This window comes from Halichoerus grypus, chromosome 6 (genome assembly GCF_964656455.1).
Source record: "Halichoerus grypus chromosome 6, mHalGry1.hap1.1, whole genome shotgun sequence".
In the NCBI taxonomy this organism is placed as follows: Eukaryota; Metazoa; Chordata; class Mammalia; order Carnivora; family Phocidae; genus Halichoerus; species Halichoerus grypus.
Genome location: NC_135717.1, coordinates 36,739,751 through 36,758,185, shown reverse-complemented (window position 1 = coordinate 36,758,185; position 18,435 = coordinate 36,739,751). Strand labels below are relative to the sequence as shown.

Genomic DNA, 18,435 nt, shown 5'->3' with positions numbered 1-18,435 from the left:
GTTAGAAATCACATCACCACCACCACTACTAACACCATTAGGTTATTTTTGTGTTCAATAAGTGCATCCCTTTCATTGGCTTCACTTGTGTGCCCGGTTAAGTGCTGAAATGCACTCAACTCCAATTTCCTGTCTCACCTGTAGTATTTTTTATACATAGGCATCCGTTTACTCTTCTGACCTTCCGGCATTTTTTTAAATTATAAGAACACAATGGCTTTCAGGCCTCCTGTAATCTGATCAAGCCCCTACTTCCCAAGAGTTTCCACTTTTGTTTTAGACTTGTACATCTTTGTTTAGCTAACCAAATTGGGTCAACCATATTGCCTGTTATTCTCAAGCACAGTTCTTTACCCCAGGTGGGGCCTCTCTCTGCCCACGCATCCAACTTAACACCCAGTTGCTCACAGTATTCCCACTGCCTGCACTGCCCTTCTTCTTCCTGTCTATTCAAATTCTATCTGTCCTCCAGAGGTAGATTCTAACTCCATCTCTTCCGTCACCCTCCTTTTTTTTTTTTTTTTTGATGTGGAGCTCAATCCCAGGACCCTGGGATCATGACCTAAGCTGAAGGCAGACGCTTAACGACTGAGCCACCCAGGCACCTCCCCCACCTTTTTAAAAGATTATTTATTTATTTGACAGAGAGAGGCACAGCAAGAGCGGGAATACAGGAGAGGGAGTGGGAGAGGGAGAAGCAGGCTTCCCGCTGAGCAGGGAGCCCAATGTGGGGCTCGATCCCAGGACCCTGGGATCATGATTCTGAGCTGAAGGCAGACGCTTAATGACTGAGCCAGCCAGGCACCCCTTCTATCACCCTTCTATGACCTGACTGTTCTCCACTGATCTCTCCTTGTTCTAGAACGCTTTAATAGTCACCTGTATCACTTACTCTGCACTTATTCCCATCTGAACTGTTTATGTCTTGTCACCTGAATTCCTGAAAGGCAAGGACCACAACATTTGCTTTTCTCTGGAAGTTCCTTTTGGTGTCAACAATTCGAAGTGTGGCTGTACAATTAGCACTTGTGTTATATACCAGGACAATCTTTCTTGTAAAGTCAGTGGCATTACCAGAACATTCCAGCTTCCAGAGTGTCTCTGGCTCTCACAGCTCTGGGCCAGTGACTCCCTTGAATACTCTCATCAAAAGGCTGCTAAGTTGTTTTGTGACAGAGAACTGGGTATATTGGTATACCTGCATGGTGAAGATAAACATGCCATTTAAATTCTAACCCAGGGGGTGCCTGAGTGGCTCAGTCCATTAAGCGTCTCCTTCAGCTCAGGTCATGATCCCAGGGTTCTGGGATGGAGCCCCATATCAGGCTCTCTGCTCAGTGGGGAGCCTGCTTCTCCCTCTCCCTCTGCTTGTGCTCCCTTGTGCATGCTCGGTCTCTTTCTCTCTGTCAAATAAATAATAAAATCTTTAAAAAACAAAAACAAAACAAACAAAAAAAAACCTCTAATCCAGGCTGAGCACTCTGGCATATAAACTCCTGAATGAGTGAAGAACACTGTTTGTAAGAGCTTTTGCTATAGAATATCATATATCACTTTCTAGGAATATATATTTTAACCATTGGTATTAGATTCCTCAGAAAACTCAAATTTTTCAAACCCCAGACTATATTTTTCTCTAAAAATCGTAAGTAGAAATGCAAATACTTAAACCATCTAGCTACACCCAGGTAATCAAATCCATGTAATAACAAGAAAGCTGAACAAATCACTGGAAACTCAGGTAAATACGCATTCTCCTCCTCACTGTGACCTACATGGCCTATCACAGAATCTCAAATGAATGGTTCTGATTTCACTGTAAACCTCATACATGAACCACAATGATAACCAGCCATTAAAAGAGAACCAAACATGGCCCTAATAAAAAGAACTACCTATGGGATTCGATAAAGAGATGTGAGAAATAATCTTATTGTGATTATCATATTAAAAAGATAGTGAGTCCTATTTCTCACTTGACTGAAATTGTTATTGGCCCCAGGACAATTTCTATAAGCTAAGAATAGTACCTTTTATTTAGGTATAAAGCCAGAACAATATGCCTGACAGACTATAGTAAAAATGAACTAGGGTCCTTAGAATATTCTCACAAGCAGCTCAGATCCAGGGCAACGCCTAAAGGGAAAGTGAAACTCTTGATGAGCACTACTCACTGATCTTCTGTTCCAAAAAACTTCACAAAGAAGCATTTCTTTCCACGCGGTTTCTTCAAGTCTTTGGGTGGATTAACAATCTGGGGAGTAAAGGGGGGGGGAAAGGTTTTTCCACACTTCTAAGTTGGTAAGAAAAAAAATGAAATAAAACAAAAGGAACAGGCTTAAAAAGAACCCAGGCAGTACATGTCCAAGTCTGGCACTTTTCTACTGAGATGTGTGGAAATGTGCAAATATTCTAGAAGTTCCCTACATCTACCATGTAGCAGTGTTCAGTAGGTAGAATATCCCTTCTACTGCAATGGCTCTGTTTTAAAAGCATAAGATCAACATCAACTCCCCCAACCACGTGACCCTGTCATCACTGAAGAAATGCAGAGAACACTTTTACATATACTTCAGTGAAGTAATGATGTTAGGTGGTGACTACTCTTACCGTGGTAAGCACTGGGTAATGTATAGAATTACTGAATCAATATGTTGTACACCTGAAAACTACTACGACATTGTATGTCAATTATGCTTCAATTAAAAAAAAAATTGTGCAGGAAGAGTTGAGACAGGTAATAATGACAATGAAGAACAACTGAGGCAATGAAAATGCCATATTGTAAAGAGACAGTCTAAAGACATTTCCTGGGCTCCTAGCAAGAATATAAAAACAGAACATTTGGAAAGCTATGACGGATCGCCTCATGCAAAATCTGGAATGCCAACTTCTGCAAAGATGCACTGGAGCAGCACATATGGTAACATGGAAAGAAGATTTAAACTTAGTTGGGACAAAAATACTTTGACTTTTCACTAACCTACATTTAGATTCCTCTCTTCCTGGAGAATTTATTTTCTTCTCCTTTTGTTACATTTAAGTGTAAAGCTAAATTCAAATTAGAATTGATTTCCAGGATTAAAAAACTTCACCAAAACCATCTCTGATTCAAGAGATTAGCATTTACTGTAGATTAAATGACCTGGTTTATATTATATTGTCTTTTCTAAACAAACGGAAAGTAGAGAAAGAAAAACTGTTATTTAAATAGGTCCAGTTTAACTAAACGCCAGAAATTGAGGGGAATGAATCTTACATTCTCCACCTTCTCAAGCTCAACTTCAGATATCTTCCATTTGTAGCAAGACACTCACCTTTCCTGGCCAAGGAGGATACCGGCCGAGTTTCCCCCTAGAGAAAACACACAGTCAGCATTTGCCCTGGAAAAGCCAGTCCATCTCCTTCAACCCACTCAACATGAAATTTATTTTCCTAACTCTCCACCTGCAACCTCAAGTGCCAAAACAAAAGCTGGCAAACAGGAGTTCTTAATCTGGCTTCCACAGCTGGGCCCAGGAGCCCCAAACTCTTCAGAAATGGAATACAAAAGTGCATAAGGTATGTGCATTCTTTTGGTGACAAGGAATACAGAACAACAAAACCAATCAAGAGTCACTTGTCTAGAGCCTCCCTTGGCGGGGGCTGGGGGGTAGTTTGCTCCCTAAACACAGACTTCCCCTTACAAAGTCTGGTTTAATTCACCGTGAGACCAGCCCGGCTTTGACAAATGCTAATGGAAACCCTCCTCTGGGTCGAGAAGTGAACTACGTCGCTCCAGGGAAGCGGCGACAGTCAGTCTTGGTTCGGGCGGTTGTCTGGCACACAGAAGCAGACCACGAGAGGCACCCAAGAAGGCACCGGTCACTGCCAAGCCTTCGGCTGTAAAGGAGAAGTCTCCCTTCCATTTCTTCGCGGGGCAGCGCCAGCAGTCCGGTTTCGACACCCCCAGCCAAGCCGCCCGCACAGGTCGGTTCCATCGCAACGCGAGTTTTGACGGGCTTGCCCAGGCGAGATGGCCCCGCGGGCTCCCCGGCTCTCCCGCTTTCTGGGGAGCCTCAGGAAGACCCCAAGGACCCGACGTCCGCGGGAGCTGTGCGGCGCCGGAGACTCCCTTCACGGTGGCCGCCGGCGTGCAGGTGCGGAGCGAAGCCCTCCCCCGGGCGGCCCTGGGGCTCAGAGCCCGGCCCGCCGCGGCCACTCTCGCCCTCAGTCCCCCGGGGCCGGGCTGCCCCTTCCGCCCGGCGTCGCTCCCAGCGCCGGCACCTCGTCTCGCCCTCTCTCCGCAGCCTGGAGCGCATAGAAAGGCAGCTCCGGGGCTGGCCGCGAACCCCGCGCCCAGCGGGGGAGCTCCCCGGCGCACCTCGCTTAGCCCTGGCCGCCCGGACTCACCACACCAAATCGCCGAGCCGCAGACTCACAGCCGCCATCTTACCACCCAACCACCGCCGACGCACGGGCCGCCGGGAACATCAAGTCGCCCCGGCGCCGCCCATTGGAGTGCGCCCGGCCACGTGACGGGGGCCGGCTGTCACCGGCCACGCCGCTGCCCTGACGTCACCGCGCCCGCAGGAGTTCATTGGCCGGCCGAGCGGCACGTGACCCGGGTGCCGCGGTCTCGGCGCGCCGGGGCCCGGAGACTCCCGGCTCCTTCCCCCTCCCTCCGGCTCGTGACAACGAAGCGCCCGCGGTCTGAGGCGGCGGAGGTGGCGGCGACGGTGTGGCCGTTCGAGTGCGCGAGGGAGCCGGCCTTGCGGCCCGCCCCGCCCCGCCCCTGGGCTCTGGCCTTCAGCCCCCTCCCGTTTGCGCTTCCGTTACGGCCGTTACTCCTGCGCGGGGGCCGGCCGTGTCTCCGCACCGGGAGCTGCCCTGACGGACCTCGGCGCGGCCTGGAAGCCAGCCTCCGCTCGCGCCCAGGGCCCGCGCCGGGCGGGCTCTGAGTGGCCTCGCCCGGGGGGCGGACGGGTCTTTCGGTGCGCGCTTTCTAACGGCCGGCGTCCGGGGAGCGGCTCGGAGCCCGCGTCCGCCGCCTCAAGTTCTCCTGGGGCGCCACTGCAGCCTGCCCAAGGTCCCGAGCTGCTCGACCGACGTGGAGCCGGCGTCTCTCCGCTTCCTCCGGGGCCGGCGCAGCGGCACGGCCGGCGAGGCTCCCCCCGGGCGCGTGGGGACCCGGCCATGGGCCGCGGTGCGGGTTGGCCGCCCGCCGGGAGGCATGGCTCGGGGGCCGGCCGCTAGCAGCGCCGCAGCCCGGGCACCCGGGCCGGCATGAGGACGGCCGCGGGGGGACGAGTGCGGCCCTCGGGGCCGTAGCCTGCGTCGCGCCGGGGACAAAGGTGCGTGTCTTTGTCGGGACCGGGCTCTCACGTACGCCTTGTTGTAGTTTGACACTTTTAGAGAAGTTGGGAGCTGGCTGTTGTGACAACAGGAAGGCAGATGCTCGCGTAGTTTCAGTACGTGAAAACGAAGTCATTGAATGGGGAACTGTTCACAGCAGTTCAGCATAGGGCCCAAACACTCCGGGTGGAAAATAACGATTTTTGAAAAGGTCCCAATCCCAGTTGCAGACTCCGATGTCTAAGTGTCGACTTAGAGTTTTACTTGAGTCGCCCTCTGCTTGAAAAGGTGGCGGAGGCTCACGCATCTCCTGTAGGTGTTTTTGTTATAGGGGGACTTTGGTTGTAAGAGTGTTTTTTTGTGTGTTTATTTGTTTAGCGAGTTGGCTTGTCCGCAGCTTGGTTTTTCTTGGATTTCAGTTTCCCTAAAGTACCGGCAGTTAGTTTCAGGAGCTGTCATTTACTGTTTTATATTGCCTTAAGGACAAACCGGTAATTGAAAGCACATTTAAGATTCCAGGAAACGATTTCATAAAATTCAACACACGTTCCTAATTTTAAAACTCTTAATTTTTGAGCAATCGAAGGATATTTTAATGGTTTGATAAAATATGTGAATTTTAAATCAACATCCCAGTGGACCTAGAGGCATTCCCATGAGAGTCAGAGCATGGCAAAGAATATATGTTTCATATTATCCTGTAAGTTCTAGCCAATGCAATAAGACATGAAACAAAAATAAGAGACATTTCAGAAAGAAGAAAAAAATCTCATTTCTGGGAATGACAGGACAGCCTATGGGGGGGGGAAGCCATTAAATGAGTTCAGTAAGGAGACTAATTACAGGGGCGCCTGGGTGGCTCAGTCCTTAAGCCTCTGCCTTCAGCCAGGGTCCTGGGATCGAGCCCCACATCGGGCTCCCTGCTCAGCGGGAAGCCTGCTTCTCCCTCTCCCACTCCCCCTGCTTGTGTTCCCTCTCTCGCTGTCTCTCTCTCTGTTAGGTAAATAAGAATCTTAAAAAAAAAAGAGACTACATAATCATACAAAATTAAGTTTTTCTGTTTCACTGATAATCAGTTTGAAAATACAACAGTTAAGAGGATGTATAATGAAAAAAAATGTGTAATTCCTGGGAATAAACCAAGATGCAAAAGAAGGCTAGTGTTTCTTTGATAACACCAGTTGAGGTTTTTTGGGAGGGATGTTTTTGTGTGTACAATACTGTGCTTTTATTTAGAATGATGTTCAACTTGTTAAAATTGAGTATTTATTTATTTTTTTTTTTTTAAAGATTTTTATTTGTTTAACACAGAGAGAGCACAAGTAGGCAGAGCAGCAGACAGAGGGAGAGGGAGAAGCAGGCTCTCCGCCGAGCAGGGAGCCTGATGCGGGGCTCGACCCCAGGACCCTGGGATCATGACCTGAGCCGAAGGCAGCCGCCTAACGACTGAGCCACCCAGGCGCCCCTAAAATTGAGTATTTAAATACCTGGTTTTTCTTAAGCCTTTTAAGTTTTACTCCCACATTTTTTTTTTTTTTAAGATTTTTATTTATTTTGAGAGAGAGAGGAAAAGAGCAGGGTCCAGAGGAGCAGAGGGGGAGGGAGTAGAAGGGGGAAAGAATCCCAAGCCGACTCCAAGCTGAGTGGGATGCGGGGCTTGATCTCAGGACCTGAGATTATGACCTGAGCCCAAACCAAGAGTCATTGAACCAACTGAGCCACCCAGGCGCCCCCCAATTACAAATCTAGGAATAGGGGGCACCTGGGTGGCTCAGTCGTTAAGCATCTGCCTTCGGCTCAGGTCATGATTCCAGGGTGCGGGATTGAGCCCCGCCTCTGACTCCCTGCTCGGTGGGAAGCCTGCTTCTCTCTCTCCCACTCCCCCTGTTTGTATTCCCTCTGTCGCTGTCTCTTTGTCAAGTAAATAAAATCTTAAAAAAAAAAAACAAATCTAAGAGTAGTTATATAAAAATAAAAATAAAAATATTTGACCCTTGACAAAGCTTCAGTTAAGGTATCAGTTTAAAAAATTACATTCCGCTAAAACAGTGAACTCTTTTTGCAATGTTGAATACCCTTAAATGTTTTAAGCTGCATTTAAAGTTTTTGTTCTTGTTTTTTTTAAGTTTTGTTTTTGTTTTGTTTTGGGCGTGGAGCCCAGAGCCAGTCTTGAACTCACTACTCTGCGATCAAGACCTGATCAACCTACTGAGCCACTCAGGTCCCCTGCATTTAAAGTTGTATATGTTTTTTCTCTCAAATACTTCAAACTTCTAAAATGGTAAACTTATAAGCCTGATGGTAAAATCTTTCCAAAGACATAACTCATGTAAGTCTGATAGATGTAGAAGTTAGGTCTAAATGAACAGTTTCAAACTTCTATTTTTTTAACCATTTCAAATTAAAATTGTAAGTCTAATAGGTTAATCATTAATATGTCTGATTTTTCTTAAATGTTTCAAATAATTTAGTAACAAGTAGCAAGTAATTATTGTGATGATTATAAAATTTAATCCAAAATCTAACTACTAAGTGTTAATATGTTATAGGTTTGATTTACTTTATTCTCTAGTCTTACTTCTGAAGTCACACAACTGAGAGAAGCAGTTTTACCATCTAGGTGAATGAAGTTACAATGTCTAAAATTTGGACCATGATGAGGTTACATTTTAAAAATTACTGCCTGACAGGGACAGGAACCTGGTTGCCCCTTCCAGGGTGAACTTCCTATTATCCCATCTGTTAACTTGAAGGTTCCCTTCTTATAGTGTGACTTTGCCTGCTGTGTCAGTGGGGGACCTTTAAGCCTCAGCTTTCAGCTGTGATTTATTTTCACAACCCAGGGCATCACGAATGTCCTGGGGGCCTTCAAAGTTTTTTTTAGGGGAATTTCTTTCCAACATTTTAGTGCATGATGGTTTTTTGCACTACCAACCTGTTTTGCTGCTGCTAATCACTTTGCTGCCTACTTAGAATAATTTTAACTCTTCATTTTTAGATATTTTATTGCCTGATCTTAGCGATCACAATTTTTGGTCATAGTAGAAAAAAATGAACATTACATGTATGCAAGTAGACATTCTTATATGTGGATATATGTGATATGTGTAAATCTTCCTGAATTAGTTACTAATCATTCATTACTGTCAAAATACAGTGAGCTTTTTTTTGAAACTTGTCAGAATGATTCCTAGGTTGACCTGAAATAATAAATAGGCTGGAATAACTATTATTTTTAAAAGAAGAATAATAAAGATGAATTTTTGATTGAAGATATTAAAATATACCATAAAAATTTTTCAAAACAGTATAGTTTTGGTTAAAGAATGTCTAGATATACTAGACTAGACTAATCTAACAGGTTGGATTTCTGTAATAGATCTTAAGATGTCTAATACATTACTATATAGCATATGCCAAGTCAGCAGGGGAAAGAAAGGTTAGTGATTGATGCTGGGAAGAAGCCAAGTTAAAGAGTTCAGTGTGAAAACTAAATTAAAATTTCTTTTATACCTCACTTTAAATTAGACAGTAATGAAGCAGGAAAAAGTAGTTGTAAGAGGTATGACAAGCATTGTATATCTCTATCAAAATTTATAGATTATAAGAATAAATCACTTTTAAAAAGCTGCAATTTTTTCCCAACCATTCCCTTAATGCTGGATATCGAGGTTGTTTTTACCATTTTCCTGTATAAATAAGGCCTCAGTGAATATTTTTATTTAGTGTCATGGTAGAAAGTTCATACTAGAGTGTGAGTTTAAAAAAGCAGGACATAAGATTATACCTGAAGCACACACACAAAAACTATAGTGTGTGTGTGTTTGGATATTTATATTCCATAAACCCTTGGTATTCTGAGCTTTACAATCTATTTTGACCATTTCCAAGCAACTTTGAAGGTCTTTGGCATGTGATAATTTGTCACTTTGCTGAGGCCCAGTTGTGGGTGGACAGAGGCTGGTGTGTTAGGAAATGAGCCGAGCCACACTCCTCCTGAGACGCTGGTTTTTTTACTTACCCCAGAGGAGGCAGTACCTTCTGTGAGCTGTTGAAAACTTTCTCATTGTAAATATGGGCCCTAAATGTAAGTGTACTGCTGGTGATGAAAATACAGAGATTTTAAGAAAGATGATTGTCAGCCAGAAAAAAAAAAAGTGTTAGATAAATTAAATGAAAAATATTCTCTGGTGGTGTTTGCAGTGTTGAGGATTCTTTAAGGCTCTGTCAGCATGGATTCTCTAACATATAAGAACTATTGACTAGGCATAGAAAAAAAGACTAGAAAGAAGTATGTTGAACACTATCTCTGATAGGATTTGGGGTGATTTACATTTATATTTAAAAATGGTATATTTAAGATGAATAGTATTGAAGGAAAAAAAAAGCAATAAGTGGTAATTAAGATCAACTTAACAATGGATTCTTTTTTTTTTTTAAGATTTTATTTATTTATTCATAAGAGACAGAGAGAGTGAGAGAGAGAGGGGGGCAGAGGGAGAAGCAGGCTCCCCGCTGAGCAGGGAGCCCGATGCGGGACTCGATCCCAGGACTCTGGGATCATGACCTGAGCCAAAGGCAGATGCTTAACCATCTGAGCCACCCAGGCGCCCAACAATGGATTCTTCTTGACAATGAAATTCTTTTAAGCTTGAATCTGAATAGCTGAACAGGAAAAATCATCATTTTTATCATCTTGGTTTGACCTGGCCCTTCTTTTAATGTTAACAGAAGCCATGCAGTGACACCTGCTAAGACTTGTTGGTAGCCATGTCGGAGCCCCACAGGGTCCAGTTCACCTCTCTCCCAGGTTCTCTGAATCCTGCATTTTTGAAGAAATCCCGGAAAGAGGAGGTTGGGGGAACAGAACAGCATCAGGACTCTGAGCCGGCTGCAGCAGCTGTTCGGATTACACTCACCCTCTTTGAGCCAGATCACAAGCGCTGTCCAGAGTTCTTCTACCCGGAGCTGGTGAAGAACATACGAGGGAAGGTGAAAGGCCTTCAACCTGCAGACAAGGTACACCCCAGCAGCCCCAGACTCAGTCTGCAGATATAATGCGTGGGACATCCTGTGCAAAAGGGACTTCTGGAAGGTGGAAGCAAGATTAGAAAGGCTCTGGCTATCCCAAGATCACGGCACTCAGTCCAAAGCAGTTACAAGGTGTGCTGGTTTTGCCTCTGGGCAGGAAAGGATAGAATTCTTTCTAGAACCATTTTCCTGATTTATGCTAGAGAGAACACTGTACATCCAAGGCTAATATGAATTATGGCTAATAATAAACAATGAAGCCTTTCATGCCAAGGTGTGCATGTTATGTGTAAATGTGACCAGCCCCTGGCTGTTACAGCACTGGAATTTTGTGCTGGACATTTTTCTTTTCCAATGGAATCTCACTCTGCCTGGTGTGAGGGCAGACAAAAAAAGACACTGACTGCTCATGTCTTCTGAACAGTGAGATTCGGGATAGTTTCTTTACTTGGATGGATAGAAACCTATTTTTATGGGAGTTTTTTTATATTTTGTTTGTCAGAATTGGGTTGTACCTTTCAGGTCTTTTGAGAATCAGTTTGATTTCTTAAATGTTTTTTAAAATGACCTATTTATTTTCCTGGCAGATTTGTTATGCTCTTTAGTATGGAACTTCTCAAACATGCACAGAATAGGAGAGTAGTATAATGAGCCCCCATGTACCCATCACCAGCTTCAGCTATTACTGATGTTCTGATAATTCATTAACATTGTAAAATTAAAAAAAACTATTTACTGAATTAAATACATAAAAAAGTGCATATATGATAAATTCATAACTTGATGCGTTTTCACAAACTCAACACACCCTTGTATCCTGTGCCTGGATTATAAAATGTAATATTTTCCAGGACACCAGAAACCCTCTTCCTGCCCTTCCAAAATACTACCCACGCCCACTGCCCTGATTTTCGACAGCTTAGATCAGTTTTACACATTTTTGTGTTTTACATAAACGGAACAGAATCCTACAGCATGGGTAGGAAATAGGTGAAGAGCACAAGCACCTACCCTGGTGCACTATGCTAGGCTCTGAGGCAAAGGTTAGTAGGGTCCCACACTTGGAGTATTTTGGTCTCTAGAGTGGCTCTTAGTAAAATGAGGATCAGCCTAGTACCTGGCTGACAGGGTGTTTGAGGGTAGAATGAAATCATGTAGGTACAATTTTTAGCGGCATAACTCAGTGGCCAGTGTTCCTTCCTTCTAATTCACTGTTGTGCTTTTGGGGGTGAGTGCCTTTGGTTAGGAGGATTATCTATTTTCTTTGCTCAGACAAAAATGTGTTTCCTTGATTAAGATCTGATTAGCTGAATGGAGGCCAGTAAGTTTGTGCCAAGGGTCAACCTTTTATATGAGGGCTATTGGGCAAGATGAGAAAAAATAATTTCAAATCCGTTTATGATTCCTTTTGCAAAGTAGGAATGGGATCTTCTTCCTTGAGAGGAAGAGACAGTAGCAGGAATTGGTTGAGGTCTTTATATATGGGCTCAACTGAAATTAGAACTCTAGTGCTCTGATTTCACCTCTCTGAGGGATCTAGAAGTTCTTCTCCATTGCAGGAAAATGTTTGGAGCATACACAGAGAACTTTGGATTCAGTTTCAGGGGATTCACTCCTGGACTTCAGATTCAGAACCCTGAATCTTTGTGTCTACTCTGTGGTTTTCAAAGTATTATGTAATCTGACAGATTCATATAGTAATTCAGTTAGCATATGTTTCTTATAATGTAAAGGCACTGGGTGAGATGCTGAGGACTATATAAAGGTGGAGAAGCCACTATCCCAGCCTCAAAGGAACTTTCAGTCCTGTAGGTACTTTAGAATTATGCCAACACAGGTACCAGGAGTTACAATGTGGCAGTTGTTTAAGTCTGATACAAATACAAAGCCCTGCAGGGCTTGGACAGCAGAGAGCTTACATCCCGGATGCTGTGTTTGGTCAGAGTTGGACCTTCATGCATGCAGGAAGTAGTACTTTTTGGACAACTACTCTTTGCAAGACATAAGAGAGTACACGTTGTATCTAGTACTGCTCTAGATTCCTGGAATTTTTTTTAACCTTTTTTTTTTTTTAGATTTTATTTATTTGAGAGAGAGAAAGAGCACACAAGAAGTGGGAGCACCAGAGGGAGAGGGAGAAGCAGGCTCTCTGCTGAGCAGGGAGCCCAATGTGGGGCTCGATCCCAGGATCCTGGGATCATGACCTGGAGCCGAAGGCAGATGCTTAACCGACTGAGCCACCCAGGCGCCCCAGATTGGTGGCATTTCTTAAAATTATTTGAATCACTTAGGTTATATGTGATCATTATAGAAAACTTTAAGAAGGTACAGATGAGTGCATGTTTTAAAGACCACTCACTTGTGGCTCTTATATGTACGTTCCACAATATCTCATTTAACTGGTCCTTCATGAGTGGATGGGATTCCAGTGGGCAGGGATGGGAGGGTGGGGTAATAGAGTTTTGTCTTAAGATAGGCATCCAATCTTTAGTGATATTGGTCTACTCTGAAGTCTTAAATGTATTTGGCATAGGAGTCTTTTATTAAAATTAAGTTTCCTTGCCAGAGAAGCTTAAAGTCCAACTCTGGAAAATTTACTTGAGAAAAATGCAACAGTAAGTTTATGGAGTAGAAATAAACTTTGGAAAACCACATGAAAATATTTGGAATGCATATTGGCATTGGGAGGAAAGACGAGATTACTGATCCATCAAGATAAGCTTCCAGGGAAAGGGAATGCTGTGAACCTGGTTTTGACTTTTGGTAGCAGTGAAGGAAGTGCAAGTTCATACCACTCTACTAACCAATACAGCAGAATAGCTCTCAAGGGCTTGCACTACTTTCACTGCGTTCTTAACCTTTTTGAGCTATTGACTGCTTTGGAAGTCAATGAAGCCTATGGACCTTCTTAGAGTAATGTTTTTAAATGCGTAAAATAATTTTTAGGGTTACAAAGAAAACCAGCTATATTGAAACACAGTTCTATACAGGTTGAGCATCCCTAACTAAAGGCCCTTTGCTATATTTGGAGCCCTCTAGGACCTAATGCTCTGGTGGGTGATTGTAGGCGTTTAGTTTTGTTGAATTACATGAATGGAAACTTTATTTTCTTAAGCAACGAAGGTAAACCTTTTGGGACAGTAGCATGTATTTTTTCTTGTCTTTTTTGAAACAGTTGTTTTTATTATGCAGTTTATGCGTATTGAGTAGTCAGTGCAGGTATTATGAATAGGATTGTGGGAATTTTTTTGTGACTCTTATTTTTGTGGAATGGTCTCTTTACAGAAGAAAGATCTCTCAGATCCTTTCAATGATGAAGAAAAGGAAAGGCATAAAGTGGAGGCCCTTGCCCGGAAATTTGAAGAAAAATATGTAAGATTCCTCTCTTGGGCAACAAAACAACCTCGTTGAGTGGGAGAGGTTTCCAGACATTTTTATGTTCCTTTAGTGGATTATCATCTAAACAAGTACAGAGGTTGGAGAGAACAAAATGCAGTTATTAGATAAATGCATTAAGGTACAGACAATGCATGTGGCAGGCGCTAGTATGTGAAGCTAAGTGGATGAATGAGCAAGAAGGGCGTTTTACTCCTAGAATTTATGCTTAGAATAAGAGTTTTGATACAAAGCATACAAAGCCATTTAGTTCCTTCTGTCTTAGGCCATTTTGTGTAGATACAGATCTATTTTAGAAGGTCTTCAAGGGAATGGGGTTTGGGATGGGCTTAGGGGTGTGTGTGTGTGTGACCCACTGATTTACAACCTTTAGTCACTAGTTGATGGAATTCAAGGCAACAATTAATTCTGTGTATCAGAAAAAGCACGTGACCTCAGACTTAAAACATTTGTTGTTAAGAGGGTAGGCCTTATGCTATGGGTTTTTACCATAGTTACACATGGAAAAAGCACATGACCTATTTTAAATTTTAGGGTGGAAAGAAACGTAGAAAAGATCGGTTACAGGACCTGATTGACATGGGGTACGGTTACGATGAATCTGACTCCTTCATCGATAATTCTGAGGCGGTAAGTCTTTACTGAAAATGCCATTGGAACCACCACACCCCAGCTTCTATTGGTGATGGCCTGGAGGTGGAGATTGGGTCAGTGTGCGCATGCCCTCTGTGAAGAAAAGGCTGCCCTGGTGAGTTAGAGAGAGAGGAAGTGACATGCTTGATCTGGCCATGGTTCCCTCACTAAAAATGATGACCAGATCTGTCCAGACACCTTTGAGCTAGGACATTTGTGGTTGACCAGAAGCAGGCCTTAGCACGCTGTCTGAAAAGTGGCAGAAGAACAGAGTCATATCTGCTCTGTCAAGACCCACTCTGCACCTTTGGACTATTTATTAGTACCAGAACTTGGAGCTGACCATTTGTTTTCCCCCCTTCAGTATGATGAGCTTGTTCCTGCTTCTTTGACTACAAAGTATGGAGGATTTTACATTAACTCTGGAACCCTGCAATTTAGACAAGCATCAGAATCTGAGGATGACTTCATTAAAGAAAAGAAGAAAAAATCTCCAAAGGTTAGAACGATCCTTGCTTTTGGATTTCAGAAGTGCTTTTTTTACATGACTTTATAAGATCAGTAGGTGACTTGCCAGAATGTCTGCTGGTTTAGGATGGCTCAGGAGCTTGGTGGAAAGGCATGAGCCCTGCCGAGGCTGACAGGTCACTACTCACACCTGTACCGTGGCCAGGTGCTGTGGACCTGGAGGTGTCCACGCCTGTGTCCCAGCAGGCTCGGCAGGGATTTGTTTCTCAAGGTGGTCTCAGGGTGGGGACTAGGGCAGTGAAGGGTGTGGAGTGAGGGGAGTTTGCACCAGCCTTGCTGTGTCTCTTCTGTGGACATGTAGAGGACTTCAGTTCCCAGGGCTGTCACCCCAACAAAAACAAGTTAGCCTTAAGATCAGTGTATTTTGAAATCTGCCCACCACTGTTTAAACAAGAGGTAGGGCCCATATACAGCTAACTTGAACTAGAAAAGTTTCAGGCTACAGAATGGCCTCTTGCCTCAGCCCTGGGTGCTTCCAGGAGACACTGTCAATGGGAACACTGTATTGACCTGCTGCAGGTCTGTGGTCCAGGGACCGATCTGAAAGCTGTTGCTCATGAAGGAAATAAGGCAGCTCTCAGGATGTCCCCTGGGCGGAGCAAGGCCAGTGCTGTGTAGTGCACTTGCTCCCTGAGTTAGGGAGCCGTGTAACTGTGCCTTGTCTTTAATTCTCAGAAGCGGAAGTTGAAGGAAGGTGGTGAGAAGATAAAGAAGAAGAAAAAAGATGACACTTATGACAAGGAGAAGAAATCGAAAAAGTCCAAGTTTTCCAAAGCCGGGTGAGAGGCAGCAGCTTCTTTGCTAGGATAAAATCTGAACTGTTAGGGCAGGACACCTGGGAGCTGATGCGCCCTCCTCCTCACAGCTTCAGAAGAAGCAGCAGGGCCTGGCCTTCTGTTCCCCTCACGCCTCCCACAGTGCCCTTGTGGGCATTGGTGCTCTCACATCTCTGTGTGTCAGACATGGGACTTCTCTCTGGCCCTCTGTCAGTGTTGGCAGCGATTTCTGTCACTGTGTGACTGCTGATGTTTCTTGTTCTCTTGGGCACCCCTCCTCTACCCCAGTTCTCCTTCCGTCTCTGCCACTTCCCTTTGTCTTCTGTGGTCCTGCTGTCTTCGCCTCACTTGGTCTCACCCCAGCTGCCCTTCAAGTTGCTGCTGCTACTCCTGCTTATTCCCTTTAAATATTTTTCTTGCCCCCCACTCCTTTTTTGCAACCTTTTATTTCAGCCTGGCAGTGGTTTTTAAAAACACATCGGATATTTAGCATTCTGTGACAGTGTTTTGCTAACCTGTATTAAATCTCAAGCTTTGGTCCCAGCAAGAAAGAGCTCCATATGCCAAGAGGAGGGAGGAGGACTAACAGGGTGGTCTTGTGACTGAGGTTCCTGGAGACAGTTGCGCTGGGAGCAGGGGCTGTCTCTCGTGAATTTCCCTTTTGAGGTGTACTGCAGCCCTCGTAACCAGTTTCCTCCTTGCTTGCAGCTTCACGGCCCTCAATGCCAGTAAGGAGAAGAAGAAAAAGAAATATTCTGGGGCTTTGAGTGTTAAAGAGATGCTAAAGAAATTTCAGAAGGAGAAGGAGGCTCAGAGAAAGAGGGACGAAGACCATAAGCCCGTAGCGGTCTCGTCGGTGGAAGCTCAGGGCCTGCGGGAATTGGAGGGCACCTCTGACCCCTTGCTCTCGCTCTTTGGCTCCACTTCTGACAACGACTTGCTCCAGGCAGCCACTGCCATGGACTCGCTGACTGATTTGGACTTGGAGCAGCTGCTCAGTGAGTCTCCAGAAGGAAGCCCCTTCCGTGATATGGATGATGAGAGCGATTCCCTTGGGGTGGGACTGGACCAGGAATTCAGGCAGCCCTCTTCCCTCCCTGAAGGCCTGCCTGCACCCCTGGAGAAGCGCGTTAAGGAGCTGGCTCAGGTATGGTGACACAGAGTGGCCGGGCTTTCCTGGAAGCGGTTTGGGCAGATTGACGCTGGTTCTGCATCACATGAAGCTCGCTGCCCAGAGCAATTCTTAGTGAGTTGGCAGTTTCAGTGTAAGCTTTTCCAAGCTCTCTTCTCCTCCCAAGTGAGGAAACCGTGTAAGCTCTGCGCATCAGGCATCATTTTTAGGCCTTTTGTGGTTCTTTCACTCCTGGAAAATCTACTTTCTTCTCGGGGGGAATTTCTGTCTTTCCATTTCCTGCCTATCAGTTCCTTCCCCACAAATATCTTTCCTTTGGTGCAATAGACTGACAATAGTGTTGGCAGCAGGCAGCTGAGGCACAGATCTGTCATTTTAGTAATCTTTTGAAAGTTTTCAAAATTCACAAAAGTTTGCAGATGAATGTTACACATAGAGTACGTGCTGAAACTGGGTTTCCGTTGCTCCTTGGACTTGCCCATCATCAGCGTTAGGTAGTGATTACAGGAATGCCTAAGGTGTGGTAAATGAAAAGGAGCTGAACCTTAATATTGTCCGTGAACCATTAAAAACAGCGACAGTCTGGGCTATAGCAGCCGTTGGCAATTGGGAGTTGATTTCTAGAGTGCTGAGAATTGTCAATTCGGTAATGTATTACTGGCATAAACCAAGCATGGGTCGTTAGTTATGATGACTTTTAGCTAAAAAAGCATTTTACCTTGGGCATCATGACTTACAATGCAACTCCTGTGGCATTTATACCCTGTAGCTTAAGTATTAAGCCAGTGATTCTCACAGGATTTCAGAATCACTGTTATGTGAAATCTCTCTTGTGTTTTAGGGTAGGGTAAAATGTTAACCACCGCTACAAATGATTTTCTTGTTTCCAAGAAATATTTAAGCACAACATGCAAAGTAAAGCAAATGTCTTACTTGGATTTCTAGTTCTTCCTCGTTAGCCTATGTGCAGTATTCTGTTTGAATGTGATGATATAAATGAATTGTGCCATGTTAGGGATTCAGAGTATATCTTAATAGGACATTAAGGTGAAAGTAGTTGAATCTGAACTTGGCATGTTTAAGCATACTGTTCTGTGTTTGCTCTCAGAATTTATGTTTAAAAAAATTACTCCTTGTTCTTCTCAATCCTCTGGTTTGTAATCAAATTGTTTTGTAGTTTCTGAAAGTCTTGTTAAGTAAGTTGAGTGAGGTATATGTGGCAGTAGCCAGTCGTTTCTTTAGAGAAAAGTCAAAACCATTCTTGGATGTGTCCCTACCCCCACCATAGGTAGTGCTCTAGTCTGATAACTTAGACTCATTATTTCAATTTCTTCGGAAAGATGGACCAATTCAATGGAAACAAAGTGGCTTAACATGAATCGGCGTTGGGTTATGATTCAAGTAAGTCTCGCTTTCTGGAGTCCCCTGGATGAACCCTGAGCAAGCAGTCCTTCCTCAGTGATTACCAAGTTCTCTCTTGGGACAATGGAGACAGGGTTCTGGATCCCACAGATAAAGTAGGCTTGGGTTTTGGTGGGAAGGGTGACCAGGACAAATTGACATACTGAAATGAAAATACAGTGTTCGTATGTGAAATCGATACTC

The 18,435-nt window shown here is 44.4% G+C and overlaps 2 protein-coding genes across 12 annotated transcripts in view; one reads left to right on the top strand and one right to left on the bottom strand.

Annotated features, from left to right (window-relative positions):
• GLYR1 (glyoxylate reductase 1 homolog) overlaps window positions 1-4,520 on the bottom strand; it is a 34,027-nt gene extending 29,507 nt beyond the window's left edge. For 6 of the 7 annotated variants that reach the window (XM_036091379.2, XM_036091393.2, XM_036091411.2 and 3 more), the window contains exons 1-3: window positions 4,393-4,520; window positions 3,318-3,354; window positions 2,175-2,254 (exon numbers count right to left, since the gene is read on the bottom strand). In XM_036091379.2, the coding sequence (XP_035947272.1) occupies window positions 2,175-2,254; window positions 3,318-3,354; window positions 4,393-4,430 (155 nt within the window). In that variant the 5' untranslated portion in view covers window positions 4,431-4,520. The remainder of the gene's footprint in view (window positions 1-2,174; window positions 2,255-3,317; window positions 3,355-4,392) is intronic. The other variant, XM_036091376.2, reaches the window with a different exon arrangement.
• A 98-nt stretch (window positions 4,521-4,618) lies between these two features.
• The window catches only part of UBN1 (ubinuclein 1), a 39,307-nt gene continuing 25,490 nt past the window's right edge, over window positions 4,619-18,435 (top strand). For 3 of the 5 annotated variants that reach the window (XR_004917045.2, XM_036091355.2, XM_036091335.2), the window contains exons 1-7: window positions 4,619-5,333; window positions 10,066-10,353; window positions 13,651-13,737; window positions 14,296-14,391; window positions 14,759-14,893; window positions 15,598-15,701; window positions 16,407-16,845. Coding sequence is in view for 4 of the 5 variants with exons in the window: in XM_036091355.2 (XP_035947248.1) it covers window positions 10,105-10,353; window positions 13,651-13,737; window positions 14,296-14,391; window positions 14,759-14,893; window positions 15,598-15,701; window positions 16,407-16,845 (1,110 nt within the window). In the remaining variant the exon portion in view is untranslated. The remainder of the gene's footprint in view (window positions 5,334-10,065; window positions 10,354-13,650; window positions 13,738-14,295; window positions 14,392-14,758; window positions 14,894-15,597; window positions 15,702-16,406; window positions 16,846-18,435) is intronic. The other 2 variants (XM_036091370.2, XM_036091362.2) reach the window with 2 other exon arrangements.